Source organism: Notothenia rossii (assembly GCF_949606895.1).
Source record: "Notothenia rossii genome assembly, chromosome: 2".
NCBI lineage: Eukaryota > Metazoa > Chordata > Actinopteri > Perciformes > Nototheniidae > Notothenia > Notothenia rossii.
Window position 1 is genome coordinate 35,753,866 of NC_136904.1, and position 18,209 is coordinate 35,772,074.

The 18,209-nt window shown below is 38.5% G+C and overlaps 1 protein-coding gene across 4 annotated transcripts in view; it reads right to left on the reverse strand.

Moving 5' to 3' along the window:
• The window catches only part of LOC307029986 (myocyte-specific enhancer factor 2A-like), a 64,989-nt gene that overhangs the window by 12,772 nt on the left and 34,008 nt on the right, over positions 1–18,209 (reverse strand). For all 4 annotated transcript variants that reach the window (XM_079666208.1, XM_079666205.1, XM_079666206.1 and 1 more), the window contains 2 exons: positions 14,318–14,505; positions 9,220–9,423 (listed from right to left, as the gene is read on the reverse strand). In XM_079666208.1, the coding sequence (XP_079522334.1) occupies positions 9,220–9,423; positions 14,318–14,371 (258 nt within the window). In that variant the 5' untranslated portion in view covers positions 14,372–14,505. The remainder of the gene's footprint in view (positions 1–9,219; positions 9,424–14,317; positions 14,506–18,209) is intronic.

Sequence of the window (18,209 nt, forward strand, 5' to 3'; positions counted from 1 at the left end):
TTCAACTTATCTTTATTAATATGATTTATTTCATTCGTATATGGTGCAACTGTGGCAAAATATTATTTTCCCCTGGGATTAATAAAGTATTTTGATTGATTTAATAATTGATTGATTGATAAACAGTGTTTAAGCTTAAACAAGCTATAATTGCCTCAAAAATGACAAACTTCAACATAAAAAATGATATCACATGACATGAATTCTTTAACACTATACTACCTTGAAAGAGGCTTTCTGCCTACAGTGTACCTTTGATATTTGAATGACATTTTGCTGATAATATTTGTACTGTAACCCTTGTATACTGTACTTCTACCTTAGTAATATGTTTAATTGAGGACTTTTACGTGTAATGGAGTATTTACTATTTTAACTTATTCAGTGAAGGACTGACTATCCTATTTCTGAAAATATAAAGGGTCTATAATATGTGTGTGTGTGTGTGTGTGTGTGTGTGTGTGTGTGTGTGTGTGTGTGTGTGTGTGTGTGTGTGTGTGTGTGCGTGTGTGGCCTAGCATTACTGTCCTTGTGGGGACCTAAATCTGTTTACACAGTCACGTGTGGGGACTGGCTTCCCTTATGGGGAAAAAATGGAGGTCCCCATAAGGGGAATCATTAATTTTAGGGTGAAGACTTTGTTAGGGTTAGGCATGTGTAGTTTATGGTTAAGGTTAGGATAAGTCTCCAGGAAATGCATGTAAGTCAATGTAATGTCCCCTGAAGTAATGTATACATGGTGTGTGTATGTGTGTGTGTGTGTGTGTGTGTGTGTGTGTGTGTGTGTGTGTGTGTGTGTGTGTGTGTGTATAATATTAGGGAACCTTTTTTTGTGTAGATCTTCTTACCATTTCTGCAATGAGGAACTAATCTCCTCTCTACTTTCTGCACAATCACACTAAAATAGAGACGTTGATCTACAGAGGATGTGACACTCAATAAGAATGATTTGAATAAGGTCAAATGGATAAATGCTCCTACGCAAGACACTGAAGACCTTATTGATTTTTCTCTGTGAGTTACTGATCTCAGGACATCATGACAATAATAATAATAATAATAATAATAATAATAGCCTAAACTTACAAATTCAATATACAATTGGTGTCTTCTTTAAAAATGCCAAATACAATCTGCGTATACAGAGCATATATTCTTCTTCCCTGGAGTGTCTAACAGTTTGTTTGCCTTGATGAGCTCTGAAGCAGACACAAAGCTGGTCTGAGGAGTGATAACAGAAGTGTTCCCCTAGAGACGCTGCTCCACATCACAGACCTGCTCATCTAGCCGCCTCTTTAACACCGGAGTAAGCAGATCTTTTTTACAAACAGCCTGAAACAACTGTGGGTTTGGTTGGCTGTTTATAGTGGTGTAGTAGGGTGGAGAGACAGGGAAATAAGAGGCAAACACGCTGGTTGGTGATGCGTCTCATTAGCAGATGAGATTCATTAGCAGAACCAAATCTGTAGAGGATCGACTGACTGTCAGCAGCACAGCTGGGACAAATATCCACAGCGCTGCAGAGAGGCGAAAACAATGTGAGAAGCACCGGATCTTAAAATCAGATGATGTTGAATTTACCAGAACATTTATTCATCTTGTATTATGCCTTACTTTAGTGGATCGTAATTGGGTATGAAATTTATCTGCAGATGCTTTCCAATTCTTTTTTATCGATGTCAGTTTGAGCTACGACAAAGGTTTGTTTAAGTGTTGCCTGACAGACAAGGTAAGGCTTACCGGAAATGTATTTTGCTATTACAGCATGGTTAAACACTTGCTGACCTGCCTGTGACGAAAAGTGAGAAGTCAGCAGTCAATAACACAATGTGAATCACCGCAACACACAATAATGTGCACAAATAATACGAGGCAGGTTGGTTCAGGATGGTCAGAGATAAGCCATGGACACACAAACCACCAGATATATGCAAAGACTTTTGTAAAATGGCATATGTAACTGAAACCTCTCAGTATATAAGGCCATCTGGAACTTGAAACCACACTGGCTTTGATGTGAAACAGCCACAGTCACTTTTTATCCTGTTGTAATATACTACAACATACATTTACCATAACCACTATTTGATCACACTGACTTCTTGGACTTGACTTTGTTTAGGGGTTTTAGAAAGATTAGGTGGTGGAGGGGTGCAGGAACGAGTCCTAAAACCCAGAAATGAGTTAGCATTTTGGCAGTTCCCTTGTCTCAAAGTCAGCCATTTTAACGTGTTTTTGGTCAAATGTGTGAAATAAATGATTATGACATTTAGTTTCTACAACATCAAATCTTCAGTAAATACCCCACTCGTAAATGTCTGGAGCCTTTAAGTATCATAACAATGGCGATTGCTAGACTAGATGAGACCACTAAACGTCATCTTCTCGAGTCCATTACAAGTCTGCCTTTTGCTTAGTGATTGTGAAGTGAAGTCATGCAACAACCATGTAGTTCTTTTATAGCCAATTGATGGCTATTGATTCTGCCGATTGCATTTACACTTCAACAAAGTGGTGTCAATATGCGGAAATGTTTCTGCTGTAAAAAAAACTTTAGCACATTAGCTTTCAGTCAAGAGAGCCCTTGCCATTTTAGGGTTGTCATCCCTCACCACCTTGGTTCAGAACATAGACAAGTGAATTGATGTTTGGTAATTTACAGCACCTTGACTTCGATACAGCCGTCACTGTAAAAGAATAAAATCATACGGGCAACATGCAAGCCCGAGAGATGACATCACTCCTCTGATCTCATCTCTGCTCCTTGTTACATTACACGTCTTAGCGTGAAAAGGACAGACCGACACACCAGCCAGCTGACTGTCTGTCTGTCCACCATATGTCCTCTGCATTCCCAGACACTGGTAGTTGTTAGGAGCTTTAAACATACACTTGCATGTCTATTTTCACCACAGGCCTTAAACTACATTTTAACAACTGACGACCACAGAAGTCTCACGCTCAAGGCCTGCTCAGTTCAACAACTGCTGATTTCCACACTAGTAAACATCAAGCTGGCTGGTTTGAATTGGGGCACACGTAATGTTTGGCTTGGTCAACTTAGGAGAACCGTTTGTTTGGTGGATCCTTTTTCTGACAATTATGGCATGTTGTCTAATCATGGGAGTGTACATTATGTGAGTTGGCGTGTAGCAGTGGCAGCAATTTGTTTGCGTAGTCAAAATGACAGGTGCCAAAGATTTTTTTTTACCTTGCTTTAAACTAAATCTGTACAACATAGATACTATTGCACTGATACATATGGTTAAGAAAAAATCGACTCCTGTATTTGTATGGAAAAGTAATGCTCAACTGGTTTCTAAACTCTTGCAGAAGTGCCAAAACTCGATCAGCAATGACTATTTCACAAAGATATAATACTCTTTCTGGATTCTTTGCAGACATCAAATGCCAATGGTAAATCAATAGAGACAGACAAGTTGAGTGTTCCAATGTATCAACTAGAAAAGCATTTTGAGAGAAAGTTTATGTGCAATTTTTCTGTTATGTCAAAACGATATGGATGTATCAGCCTTGTTCTATGTTTTTGCTCTGGAATAGTTGTAGTTCTTCCTTGGCACAAAGTATTATTACAATCAGATCCGTAGCTTTTCCTGCAGACGAACACAAAATAAACACAGAGGAAAACCAGAAGAGCAATCGGAAAGTTAACCCTAACCCTAGTCATTTGAATCCACTCCAAAATGTAATGGGTTCTTCGTTTGCCAATGCTAAACGCTTCCACCAAGTTTCCTGACAATTGGTTCTCCCATAATCCTTCAGACAAATAAAAACAAACTGAAAACATCACCTCCTTGGCAGAGATAGTTAGGTTGTACTGTATAACATTGCATATGTATTCCCTCCAGTGGTTTACTGGACCTGCTCCTGCTACATTAAAGCACTACCGTTTGTAATGTCAGTTCCCAGCTCATTGCAGGGAAGTACATAGCCTGCATTGATCCTCACATTAAAGTCTGCTAACACTGGAATGTGCTTGTCTAAATAGGAAAGCCTGTAGTGCGATTACATATTCACCAATGTCTGTCCTGTGAAAATAAACCTTTGTAGAGATTCTGCTAAAACTGACATATTTACAGAGACAGGAATTATTAAGACCAGAAACTGATCAAAATCTGGCTGTGGGATTGCAATCACAACATTGTAAATATCTGAAAGAACATTGTAAATGGGATGTAAATGGGATGCTGGAATGCGCTGTAAGTTGACACATTCCAACAATTATATATTTAACGCATAATGACTTGGCAATCATTTATTAATGACGTGAGGCGAAATGAGCCAAATCACAACAAATGGAAAGTTCTGTGTTTGCTCAGCATCAGGAGTTTGTTACTCTACATTCATTCTCTCTGACTCAGGTGTGAACTCTGCCTGACCTCTTCACTACAAAAGGGAGGGAAAGGGACAGCTGTTTCTAATAATGTGATAACTCTTTTAATGTTTTACACCATGCTCAGGTAGCTTTACAGTTCATCTTAAAACATGGGGGCGGGACAACTCTTATGGGAAAGGTTGTTTTCTTTGGAGAATGGACAGCATGAGGGCACAGAAGGACACAGGGAAGTCCAATGAGAGAAGGGTCTAGTGGGATTTGGTCCAACACCTCGCTGAACTATATGTGGCTCCACAGATGCTGGTTTAAACCACTACATCATGTCTGAGCACTGACGGCTATCTTAGACACTGTGAGAGTGTGTGTCTCCTTATCATCTCAAATGTCAAAGTGGGCTTTTGTGGATCTCCAGAGGCATGTGGATCTTTGCCGAGGCACGAGCTGCAACGTTAAGCATCTTAACATGTGATGGTGATGTCTTGTTGCTGTTGGGGCTGCATCAAAGATAAAAAGAAACCCCCCTCTTTCCCCCTAACAAAGTCTTTCCAGTTGGGTGGTTGCCCTTTAGGCTACGACTAGAGAAGGCCAAGTATTGTTTGGAGATGGGATTCGACACTTCCAAGCACTTTCTGAAGATTGATTTTTTTCATGAAGAGTCTTGCTCTGCTGTATGCCAAAGTGTCAGGTTTTAGTGGGTTGTAGTTTTTTCACTTTCTGTGATGGTTCTCATTTATCTGGGGTGCATACATCATTGCATACCTTGGACGGCCGTTCTGTTGTTGCTGAAACTCAACTCTGCTACACACAAACCTGTCTCATTATTATGACACAAGTAATCTGTCAGTGAGATTAGCTGACCAGTGGACTGGCTTTGTAGTTGTTTTAGCTGGCAGACCCTCATAATTTAACCGAAAAAGAGTCTTCTTGGCATCCAACTTCATATTAGGTTGACTTTTATTTCCTCTGTATGGAGATAGGTTTGAATGTTATTGCTTAAAGTAAAGTATTACAATTCAGCTTTGACTATAAATCATTACACATCCATCCTCATATATTTCTGCTATCATCTCATCAAAAAGCATCCATATCTACCCAAAAATCATTGAACCTTTATCATAATGGGTTGAACTGAGATATCATGACAATAGAAAAGACCCAGAAAGTGGAAAACACCCACTTTTGGAAACACTGTGTAAAAAAAACACTTCAAAAGTCATAATTCAGAACGAAAACAAAGGAGAGCGTTTGCTTATCCGCCTGACGATTTTCCATACAAACAATGCAGTTGATTGTTCGATCATCAGGTTCATGATGAGCAGTGTATGAATGGGTTTTAATGCTGACTTCCGTTGTCAAAGCGTTTTGAGACTCAAAGACTAGAGAAGCAATACATAAAAGCAGGCTCTTTACCGTTTACTATTGATGAGTAAAGTCACAAGATTTGTCGCTATGCGCTTTGTTGAAGAAAGCCAAAACATCTCTAAAAGAGGCATAAAAAGCTCTATGAAAAAAGAAAAATAAGTGTGTTTTATAAACAGTATTTATTTCTTCTACCTCTGCAAAAAATGAAAATATCTAATTTAATATAATTAGCGCAGTTTTTATTTGTATCGAATCGGACCTTGAGACAGGCAAAATAAGGGGGAATTCATGGTGCAAAGCGTGGGCCTTATTGTAAATTCATTTCTTAGATCTGTGGCACCATAATGGTGATTGGCTGACTAAGGTGGGCGTGTTAAAAAAAGTATTCTAGCAACAATCAAGCCAAACAAAGTAAGTAACCCATCACAACAGCAGAGTCAACAGCTAAGAAAGATGTTTCATTAAATACATGCATCCATTTATTCCATAGATACTCCCAACAATGATTTCTTTCTCCTTTGAAAATGAATGAAAAACCCTGCTAATCGCTGCTTTCTAACTAAGTGAGGAGATAACACATTTGAATTAGACTTTAAAAGACAATACCAAACAAAGTAAAGAGCTCTGGAGTATGCTCTTTGTGTGTGAAAATGAAACTTGCAAGCTGTTTGTGGCAAAGAGATAATCATCAGCAAACATCACGTTCCAACACACAACAATGAATCCAAACAAGCTTTCGTCGCAACACGAGAAGTCTGTAGCAGCCAGTGAGGTATTACCTTTACACATAGGCAAATGTCTTGCTTCATGTTGCAAATGGACTGACCAATATGTAAAACACCAACCTCTCAGTTTCCAAGCATTGTTTTAACTAGCCGGCTATCTGCGTGACAGACACAGGAAAAGGCAAATAAGGACTCAAAGCAGGAAAAACATGCCCGGCTACTGGCTCACACAGGTGTATGTTTGTGGTTTACAGCAGCAGAACAAACATTATCATGCTGTTTAGAATCATTATGGGCAATATTAATCATGCATTATAACAACCTCTACTCAGTGGTGAAATGTTATGAAGTACATTTACTCAAATGCTCTGCCTACAGTAGGTACCATTTTGAGTGTTTCTACATTATGCTACCACAGGATTTGTATCTTAAAAACCTGGAATCTTTATACTTCTACATTTTGGAAGTCAATATTGTAGTGTTAGTTTTTTGTTAGTTTTACTCCACTACATTTATTTGACAGACATATATGTTACTATATATTGATATAATACATTAAACAAAAAATAAATCAATAAACATTTAATTATAGATTAAGATATCCATTAGCAGTATACACATTCATTCAAATGTGCTATATCTCAACCATGACCAGCTGTGATGAACAAATTAATCCATAGATAATCACAATCCCGTAATTTAATATTGGCCATGAAGGACTTTTACTTTTAAGAGTTTTTAACTTTTGACAGTATTTTTTCATTTTGTTATTGCTTATTTTACTTTATTTGTGGTTCTATAACTGTCTTATTTTCCTTGAAAATCAATGTTTCATTTACTGAGTGTAAAATGTGTATGCCTGGCAACGTAGAAAGACACAAAGTGAAGACGGAGAGCAGTTGGAAAGCTTGAACTCTCCTTAAACTCCCCGCTTTTCACGAAGGTGTTAGCACTTATTTAATAAGCACAGTCTGTTTGGGAAGTTTAGTTTCCTCTACAGCGGGTAGTTGTGTGTGTGTGTGTGTGTGTGTGTGTGTGTGTGTGTGTGTGTGTGTGTGTGTGTGTGTGTGTGTGTGTGTGTGTGTGTGTGTGTGTGTGTGTGTGTGTGTGTGTGTGTGTGTGTGTGTGTGTTTTCACAGTAAATGCATGCCCTCAGCAAGGCAAACACGCATTAGAAGCTTACATAAACAGCCAGAACGTGAGTCACGATGGCCATTCACTTTTAATGGCAGCCGCAACGAGTATGTGCTGTGACAGCGCTGCTCAGGGACCATGATGCAACAGGAGGGCCCCACCGAGCGGTCGAGCAGCTGGGTCTTATCTTATCCTTAAAAACATCTAGTATGCAGCCAGTAGACCAGTTTACGACTTGTGTACGTTACAAGTCTCACAAATAATTAGCATATTAAATATTTCCAGCAAATTCATTGTGGAATAATCTCAGTCTTCATTATTGATTGAGCGCAAAATCTTACTGTGCGTCAATTCCTGAGTAAATAAATCAAGACGCAATGACAATCTGGCAAGGCAGGTGTTCCGCCATTATAGTGGTTTCTCCTTTCTTTTCACCCACTCAGGTCGGCCATGCTCGGCCTTTAAAGAGAACAAATCCTACATTCTGACAGTTGATATACATTCCCTTTTACTCCTTTACAACTTGTGGCAAAAAAATCCTCTTTAACAGACTCAAACGTTTCAAAAGTGTAAACATGCACACAATACACAAAACGACCTTTTTCTTTACGCTACCCTTGGTTACGTGTAGGTAATGTTTCCATCTTGTGAATAATTCTTACAATATGAAACCAACATTGCCAGTATGTGTAATCCATAGGATTTTAACGACAAAATGTTTCCTGTTCACTGTATGCTTTTTACATGTTCATCATGTCGTTATGGAAAAATACAACTATATATATATATATATAAAAAAGGATTTGCCAATTTGTATTAATATGTATTCTATTTTTAACATTTGGTATGTTCTACTGACCTCCATTGAAGTTTCGGCTTGTTTTTCAATGTTTTCGAAGGTTTAAGCAAAGGCCAAGGGAACAGATCAAAAGTCCCGGGGCGGATACAAGCATTATCTTTCCCTTGGTGGAGGTCTGTGCTCTCCCAGTGCCTTTCTAGTTTGTAATTGCCTTTATACAATATAAGGACTAAATTGTCCCACAGGGATTCAATCCGTATTACTACATTAAGTCTTCATTGTCTCATGAGGTCCTTATGTTCGGTACCATGTAAGTCGGCATGAAATGACTTCATGGCTTCAGTTGTTCCAGAGACATTCCTGTTTTGTCTCTTCTGCTTCTTCAATGTTAAAGCTACTCTTGGAGTGTTTTGTTTCGAATATAATTAAGCATGAATGTGTTTCCTTGAATTAAGAAAATGCAAACAAAAGTACTGTTTTCTCTTCTCTTTTTCTCCTCTGGGGGTCTGGGGTCTCAATTCCCCAATTATAAATCAGTCAAATATCTTTCAATTTCTTGAGTATTAATGCAGAACATGTGATGAATATTTGGGATTAGGAACTGATCTGGCACTCAAAACACTTCTTTAACTGACTGTAACAGCATAAAGGGTTAAATAGATCACAGCGAAGTGGAAATGGAAAGTTCACATTTTCTCTCCAAACACGGACTTAACATAAATAGCACTGTAAAGGGGGGGGGGGGCTTTTTTCAGGTCCACGCTCTCCAATGGCAACACGAGCACTGGCATTATGACATGAGATGGAGAAAACCTTTTGAACTAAAGGCCACTGGCGCTCACCTCTACAATGTCGCAGTTGGTTCTGCTCTCGTGGGGCTCGTTGTACTCGGTGTATTTCAGCAGGACCTTGTCCATGTCGGTGCTGGCATACTGGAACAGCTTGTTGGAGCTGTTGAAGATAATGAGGGCGATTTCGCAGTCACACAGAACGCTCAGCTCATAGGCCTTCTTCATCAGACCAAACTTCCTCTTCATGAAAGTCACCTGGAAGGATACAAATCAAGGATCAACCTATTTTGTTTATCCAAAATCCACTCTCCACACACACTCAATCCCATTTTTTTGATAAACGTTTTGTCTTCTTTAAATGCATTTGTATTTTATCTTAAGGAACTCTGTGTTAGGTTAAGGTTAAAAATAAATAAATAAATAAGTTAAGAGAAAATAGATACATCAACCCTCTTAAGAACCTTAATTATCATATCTAACCAGATTGTAATTTATTATATTTTGGTTTGTATACGTCACATATTTTTCCAATCTATAATCAAAGATATTAACTTGATATCTTATTCTCATGGTTATTTTTTCCATTTCATATGTATTTATAAGTAATTTTTTGTCACAAGTGTCAATGCATACCCTCAATCACAGTAAACATTCCCCACATTCGAAAGCTGCTCTAACCAAGACAAACTGATAATGAGCTAACACACTATTAGCAGAAGACGCCAAAATACAAAGTCAGTAAATGACATAACCTTGTATTGTAGAGAGATAAAAGTGAGTCAAAATGTCTCTTTGTCACAGGAGGAGGAGGAGGAGGAGGAGGAGGAGGAGGAGGAGGAGTTGACTAAAAAAGGGTGGCAATAACCTCAAATCTGGCTTTTACTGGAATGCCACTGATTGAGTGGGTGGGGACAGCAACTGAGTCATGTGTCCCATTCTGTAATGATTAAGTGTTCAGCCTTTATCTTATCATATTTACTTAAGTCCAACTCCTCAGTTAGGCATAAAGGATTGTTTTGATAATCATTTAATCTCTTTTTTATAGTGTTAATTTTAACACTATTATTTTTATTTTATCCTTTTGCAATGTCCACTGTCATTTTATTTTGCAATTAGACGCAGAAAACTTCAACCTGATTTTCAGTAAAGATTCATATTAGTCTATAAGTGTGGCCGTTTTAGTTTTATCTAATTTAGTCAAATGAAATTGCAACTATTTAAGTATGGTTTTTAACATTTTAGTTTGTCTAATCTTCCAAATATCACCTAGCTCTTTTCTCCCAAGCTCTGTTGATGTAGTCACATGTCGTGTTCAGTGACGTCTGTCGAACATATCAGCTCACTGCCTGCATTGAGTCAACTGTGTTTATCTGTGTTTGTCTTCCTTCCATCATGGCCTCTGTGAGTATGACAACATGTCATCACATATCTAGAAGCTGCCTCCACACCTCAACATCTCCAACCATGCAAAGTATCAGGTGTATTGGTCATTGCTGCTCCTGGATTTTGGCCATTCACAACACAGCTGACCTTAGTTGTTGAGCAGCTTTACTACAGCCTTAAATAGTTCAGGCACTTGAAACTGTTGATGAAGAAGAGTCCTGCTTCTTTAATATTACCAGCAAGAAATATAAATACAAACAGTCAAATACAATGAAACTTTAGCACTGACAAATGGATCAGAGCACAGTCATTTGGGTTCTAATCAGACTTAAACTCTAACTACAGTTAATTGATAAAAAGCTTCAAGGGTACCCTTAAACCAGGGGTGTCAAGCGCAAGGCCCGGGGCCCGCGACTTCATTTCATGTGGCCCCACAAGAGCTTGCAAAGAATATAATATGTTTATTATATGGTTACATGCTGATTTACAGAAGCACGTTGTCCATAAACTACATGTCCCACAATGCATCTCAAATTTTACTTTTTTCTCAGAATTTGCGTTCTTTTCAAAATGTTACTTTTTTTTCCAGAATTTGGCTTTTCTTTTTAAATCATTTTGTGACATTCTCCCTGAAAAGACTTGCAATTATTTGCCCTAGACTTCTTCTTTCAGACGTAGTTAATTAGGAAGTTATTACCCTATCCGAAAATAATCCAATGCAGAGGCAATAATGTAATATAATACGTTATTTTATATATATTAAATATTTATATATGTATTTTTATATAGTCTTAAAGTTACAACCGGCCCTTTGAATGCAACCATAATGTTAATGTGGCCAGCGATGAAATTGAGTTTGACACCCCTGCCTTAAACTTTCAATATCCCCAAAGGTTTCAGGTGGCGTTTCAGTTTCCTGTTTGATAATTTAATCTGTTTTAACCCAGTATTCCTGTACAATTGCAGATCATTTTGTAGAATTAGATTCAGTGGTGGCTGTAGGATTGAGGGCTTTCATTTGTTCAAAACATTCAACGATTGCTCTACAGCATTCGAAGTCCAAGTGACATGCAAAAATATATATTTTTTGTCAAACCAAATGTGTGGGCTTCAGCCTTTCAAAAACAACACTTTCACAATGGTAAAAAAACAATGCCATCCTGATTGCTGCACACAAAAGTGAGGCGACACTGAATAATGATATTCATTAAAGGGAGTGTACTTAATAAAAAAGGATCCTTTCATTAAAATGTAGGATTTACTAAAAATGTTTAGGGCTAGGGTTAGGTTAGGCTTCATTTGGAAAACCCTCCACAGAAGACAATGGGATCTCTTCAAACTGACATTTGCAGTGGCGTTTCAAGCAGAGATATTGAATATGTTTAGAATAACTACTAAACCTCTCCAACACTGTTCTCCTCCTCTCACATCCTTTAAAAACCAGAGACACATTTCTCTATATTGCATTTTACATCGTATCAATTTCCATTGCACCTCCTCACCTTCACTGGGAATTCCCTCGTCCACAAATATCCTGTCAACCTGCTGTAACTCCTGAGCGCTGCCCTACTTGTAAGAATTAATTCGACCTTGACAGAGTGGAAACTGAAACCTTAATGAGTCAGTAGATTGGGTTAAATGTGGGGAACCTGGTGACTTATAGCTCTCCACTTCCAGTCTAACTTGGAGGCTTTTAATCAGGGAACTGAGGGGAGTACCATTATATGCATGAAAGCACTGTGGCTTTTTTATATTTTATAGCAGAGGAAGCCACATACAGAAAGGAATGTGCCGCTGATAAGTGATGTAGTCTTCTATTGGGTCGTAAAAGTATATTTTCTTTAAACATTTTCCCTATTGGGTGATATAATGTCATATTAGTCTCCTGTGCAGTTTAATGTTCTGACTTCATCAGATGGCCAACCAAGCTCATGTTCAACAAGCTGAACATTTGCACCAATGCCAGAAGCATTTGCATCATTAGTAATGACTGAATAAATGCTGCATCTCATTAAAGTAAATTAGATTAGATAATGTTGTCAAATGGACGCTAAAGTTCTCTGATGATTCCAAAGGCAGTTCAAGTTGTATTTTTTTCCTGATGTTAAACAATGTTAGATGATAATGGTTATTACTTGAGCATGACTTGCAAACAGATTTCTATGAAAAGAGATAACAAAGAAGTACTTTGTTCCTCTTTTAGGATCTACGTATAACTGCTGATGGTTGGTGTATCGCTGGTTCATCTTCTTACTGTTATCATTATCTATTCAGCATGTTGTGTAATGGTGTGATCGTTTGAAAAAAAAGAGGAAAACCAGCTTGAAGCCCTTGATGCTCTTGCAAGATAAAACGAGACACATAAGCCAACTTCCCAAAAATAGAGTAGAAGAAGCTAAATATATAGAAGTCTCCAGCGATGCACACTCGACAGCTAAAGCAGTGTCTATCTAAAAAGGCTCTTGCCAAGACATCCAAACATCAAATATACACATCATCCCAGATATTTATTTTCCAGCCACATCCCTATTTCCAGAGCCTGCGCTTTGCCTCCAGACAGGCCGGTATGTGTTGTGCTGTTGGGGGTGATATATATAGAGGAGACAGACAGAAAGAGATTCCAGTGGGCAGCAGTGTGGCTGCGCGAGGAGACGGTGAGGAGAGAAGGCCACTGTGTGTCCCTAACCCTGACCCACCCTGCTAATGACAGGGTGCTGTCCGGACCCAGCTAACCCCAAATTACTGCCCTCGCCACCAGCTGTGACCGCTGCACTCTCCATAAGCAGAAACTCCTTACAGGGATCTTTGATTGCTCTTTCGATTGAAACCGAATGGGACCCAAAGAACGTACCTTGAGGGATCCCTTTGAGAAATGTTAATGAAGCTGTCAATACTTTCACATGCATTTAAAATGTGTTACTTCAATATAAACTCAATGGGGCTTAATTTAATATGTAAACGTTTGGATATTTTAAAATGTAGCTCCATTTTTTGGAGAGTGGGATTTTGGCATGATTCAGAGCAGCACATCAACACATCACATCCCATGAAAGCAAACCAAAGCTACTTCTACATAATGTTTACCAAAGCATAAATATACCCTGTGTTTCAGTATGGATGTTTGTTGTGATACAGAAGATTTTATGTTAGACAGAGTAGTCTCCAAAAGAAGGAGCCTACAGATTATAGATGTTTATGTGTAAACAACGTCTGTTACCCTCAGGTTTTTGTTGCCAAAAACAAAAAAGGCAACATTCTTCTATAGAGGATGCACTTTTATTTGGTGACCGCCCTCCTTAAAATGCTTATTTGTTTACCTTGTTTCCATGTTTTTGTGTCTAAGTTACAAATGAGGACAACACTTTTTGAAATGAGTCAAGTACTGCAGAAGCCCATATTTCTGTTGGGCCCCATTCACTTATGATACTCATCAGAGAATGTCAGATTTAAAGACAAGCACTTTTATTGGATGTGCATCTGTGTGTAAATAAAGGGTTGACCAGCTGTCTTGCTCTCGTTAAATACTTGAGCAATTTCAATAAAATGTGTCCCTATTAATAACTTAAACATAAAAATAAGGAAAAAATTACGTTTTTGGAGGTTAAAAAATAAAGCAACCTCAAATGACTCCCTCTTTAGCCATTACAATGGTATAGCAATTCAACAGTACTTCTCAAGTTATGCTGTACAGTAAAGGGCTTCGAATAAGTATACAATTAAATGGTTAAAGATTTGAAATGAGACAACAAAGGCAGAGGACACTGACCTGTCTGTTCCTTTCATCCACGATCCGGGCAATCTGGATCTTCCTCCTCCCCATTGTCAAAACGAATTCCTCAAACAGCCAAAGAAGAATATCAGAGGGCTCCAGGTAGTTAAGACTTCAACAGGCAGTCCTCAACACATAGTTCCACTGGCAGCTGGGTTACTCCAGTATCAGTTTGGCATGGCTTACTGAAAAGTACCAAGATAAAGACAGGGTCAACAATCAGTAAATATACATTTAATGTATTGCATAAAACAAAGATTGAATGTTTACAAGAGCATTACTTTACAAAACGTCATAGATTCCTTGCACCAAGACAGAAGGCAAAATCAAAAAATCCAAGTTGGCAGACCATCATTGAACACTGGGATGGTCTTGGCATCAGATAATATGTACCTTATATGACGGATTAAGAAATACATCTATACAGTATTTACTCACTCACTCTAGTTTTGAACAATTCTATACAAATTTTACCATTCAACCAACCACCTCTAACACAGTCTGTATGTGTCAACTTGGCACAACCACAATGATCATTCTTGCAATGAGTCTTCAGGCTTTCCTTTCATAATGTGGGTTCCTGGAAGGATGAACATCAATGAGTATCACCAGAGGTGCACGAAGACCCACTACCATCCAGAGGAACTAGCTAGTCTAGTGACAAGGACATGATCACTCGCACCTTCAAACTCCTAACCAGGACAAAGACAATGGTACCGGTGACTAAACCAGCATTTCTGTCACAACGAGAAAGCTATTTCGTCCTCCAACATCTTTCCCAAAGTCATTTATCTCAGAAGACTTTTGCTTTGGAATTTAATCTATGACCAATGGATGAACAATACACACACCAAGAAGGACTCAAGTAACTGATAAATCTTCATCACACACCTTGTTTAGCTGGCACCAAACTCCCTTTCACCGCTGCAGTCCTTCACTTGCACCAACGTGACAATTCAGCCCAGAGGTCTTGAGTGAACTCACCCCTGCTCTCCTCCTGCAGGAGTGGCCACCTGCCTCCCTGTCTCCCTTCTTCTCCTCAGCCTCAGCCCTCCTTTCTGAGCCCTGCCCTCCCCCAGAGTTCCTTCGCTCTTCTTCTAATCTCATCTGATCTGGGAGGAGGCAGAGAGTGAGGCGAAGCCAGGCTTTATCCTAACCCTCTCTGGATTACTGCAGCCTGTGAATCCCAGAGCTGAGCCACCATCACCCCACACTGCACACCCAGTTCATAGGGCTGGGAGAAATACATTTGTCATTCGCCAGTGGAAATGTACTTGTGATTACTTACTGATTCAAATGACATCTTTGCTCAAATCTAATACAAATGAAGTGCGAGTCTCCTTAATCAATGCCCCATACAATGGATAAATGAGAAGGAATAAGATGAAATAGAAAATCCTATGTTGATTTGAAATGCATTTAACATCTAGTGGTTTTATGGTATTGTGGTCTTCTACATTTTAGTGATTGCTTTTTCAGTCACTATTGAATTTCATATATTTCTGTCCTCAAACATTTAGGAGCTAGGTTTTATATAATGGCAATTGGTTTACAATGAGATGCACGCTCTCCTATAACCAGGGGTGCACATAACAGGTACGCAGGTACGCATGCGCGGCAACAATCTGAAATGCGTACCGTCACTTGTGAAGCTTTTCCAGAAGGCGGTTAGATCACCGGACGACAGAGTTGGTCTCCGTGTGCACAGACAGAGCTGCTGTTAACGTCGGTTTGTACAACGGAATTGTGCCAAAACTACGACAACCGGCTGCGGAGGGAGACTCCCCCCCCCCTTCGCTGGAGAACTGCGCTAAAACGGCTGATCACAGCGTTCACGATCTTTTTTGACAATCAAGATGATTTGATGGCAATACACAAACGTAAAAAATAAATAAAAAAAGGTCTTATCTCATCTCACCTGTGCTGCTGTTCCATGAAAAAAGAGACTTTTATTTTAGCACGTTGTTACAGTTACAGGTACGGATTCAGTAATATTTTTGTAGCACTGTTACGTTACTCCAAAGGGCTCTAGAAGAATACTTGAAAAGCAGAGGGGTTTCTAGGACTTCTGTAACATACACAGGAATGTAATAATTGGTTTATATTTGTCATGTGTTGATCTGCATAAGACACAATGCACTGGCTTCAGCAGTAATTGGTTAGAGACAATTTTGAATTACAGTTATTAAACTTCGGTAATTATTATAAAACACTATTAATGCCTTATTCTACATGACCATATTCTAAAAGTAATAAGCCATTAGTTGAGAGTTTTTCCTCTGTTCTGTGTGACACAAAAAAAAATGCGAAAATCGTGTTGGTGAACACGAATCAATAGATTAAATTAATTTGGTGACTATAACACGAAATGCCGTGAGACTGGGTTGGTTATTCAGACACAATTAACACTTATAGTTTCATGTCTTATGAAATAAATAGGAATAGATCATATTTGTTAAATTTTATTATGGGAGAATTACTATTCTTGTGGTACTACTGCCTTATTAGTCCCATATTGAGCAGAGCAGATTAAGACCAAAACTCATGTACAACAACTTCCTTACTTGCAATGAATAAGCACTAATTAGAGGGTTATTGAGGGAAAACTCTCAACTAATGGCTTATTACTTATAGAATATGGTCATGTAGAATGAAGCATTAACAAGTGTTTTATAATGACTAATAAAGAACCAATATACTGCTAATATGCATGTTAATTAACAACTAGTTCATGGTGAATTTGTGTACCTTAATATAAAGTGTTACCTAAACTTCTTTTAACTAATCTCTTGTCTGCCAGGATTGAAAAACTGAAACTGGGACAGACACTACTGCGTCCAATGCCAGTGTTAAAAAAGACAGCTACTACGGATTATCCGACAATTTTAAATCCCAAAATCAAATTTCTAATTTTCCTCTACGATCATATGCAACCATGTCTAACAATTACGTTCCCACAGAACTAAACTGCATTCTCAATTACGTTTAGCTAGAAACGTATTTTGTCCCACGTTACGTTAGTTATGAACGTATCTCAAATACGTTTATTTTCTACATATCTTCTAGAAACATATTTTCTCACACGTTACGTGTGTTATGAACGTATCTTAAATACGTTTATTTTCTACATATCTTTGCCATTTATTGTCTTGCTTATAATAATCATTTATAAATATCATTTTAGAGCACACATTTGAAATCGAGAATCGGGCTCGATATATGGTTAAATTAAAATCATTAGGCGAGGCTGTAATTTCGCCAGCTGTTACTCTGAGGCAGAAATAATAGTTTTAACATGCCAAAAGCTGCTGTGTCACCTCAAACATTAAAACAGATCCAGAGTACGTGTTTCTGTACTTCCTCTAAGAAGAAAGGACAGTAAAAGCAGATCTCTGTGGCTTCAGGCTTGATCGCCGTTCAAATGACAGCGTTGGTTTCCCCAAAAGTGGGCGGGGCTGTAAAGTGACGTAGATTTTACCCTCATCTATTATTCAAAATCATTCTATTTATTCTAACGTAAATTACATGCCAGTGTTTTATCTTTTTATTACTTATATTTTTATACTCTATTTGCTATGAGTTATATCTGAAGCAAATTATGTTTCTGAAGATGTGTAGTCAATTCCACCCTTCAATGTAGCATAAACGTGAACTCTCATTAAAGGAACAATACCGGAAACAGACGTAGGAAAGATCCTCAGCTCGCTGATTGGATGTGTTTGCCGCAATGCACGTTGGGATATGGTGTTAATGCGATATTACATCCGGTAAAAAAATCTGAGTTTAGGATAGCCGAAGACACTACACTACCCACAATCCCCAGCTATCGTTTGGGACTACAGTCCCGTTGACAAACCCCGTGATTAATCTTCAAGCTCTGTGATTGGAT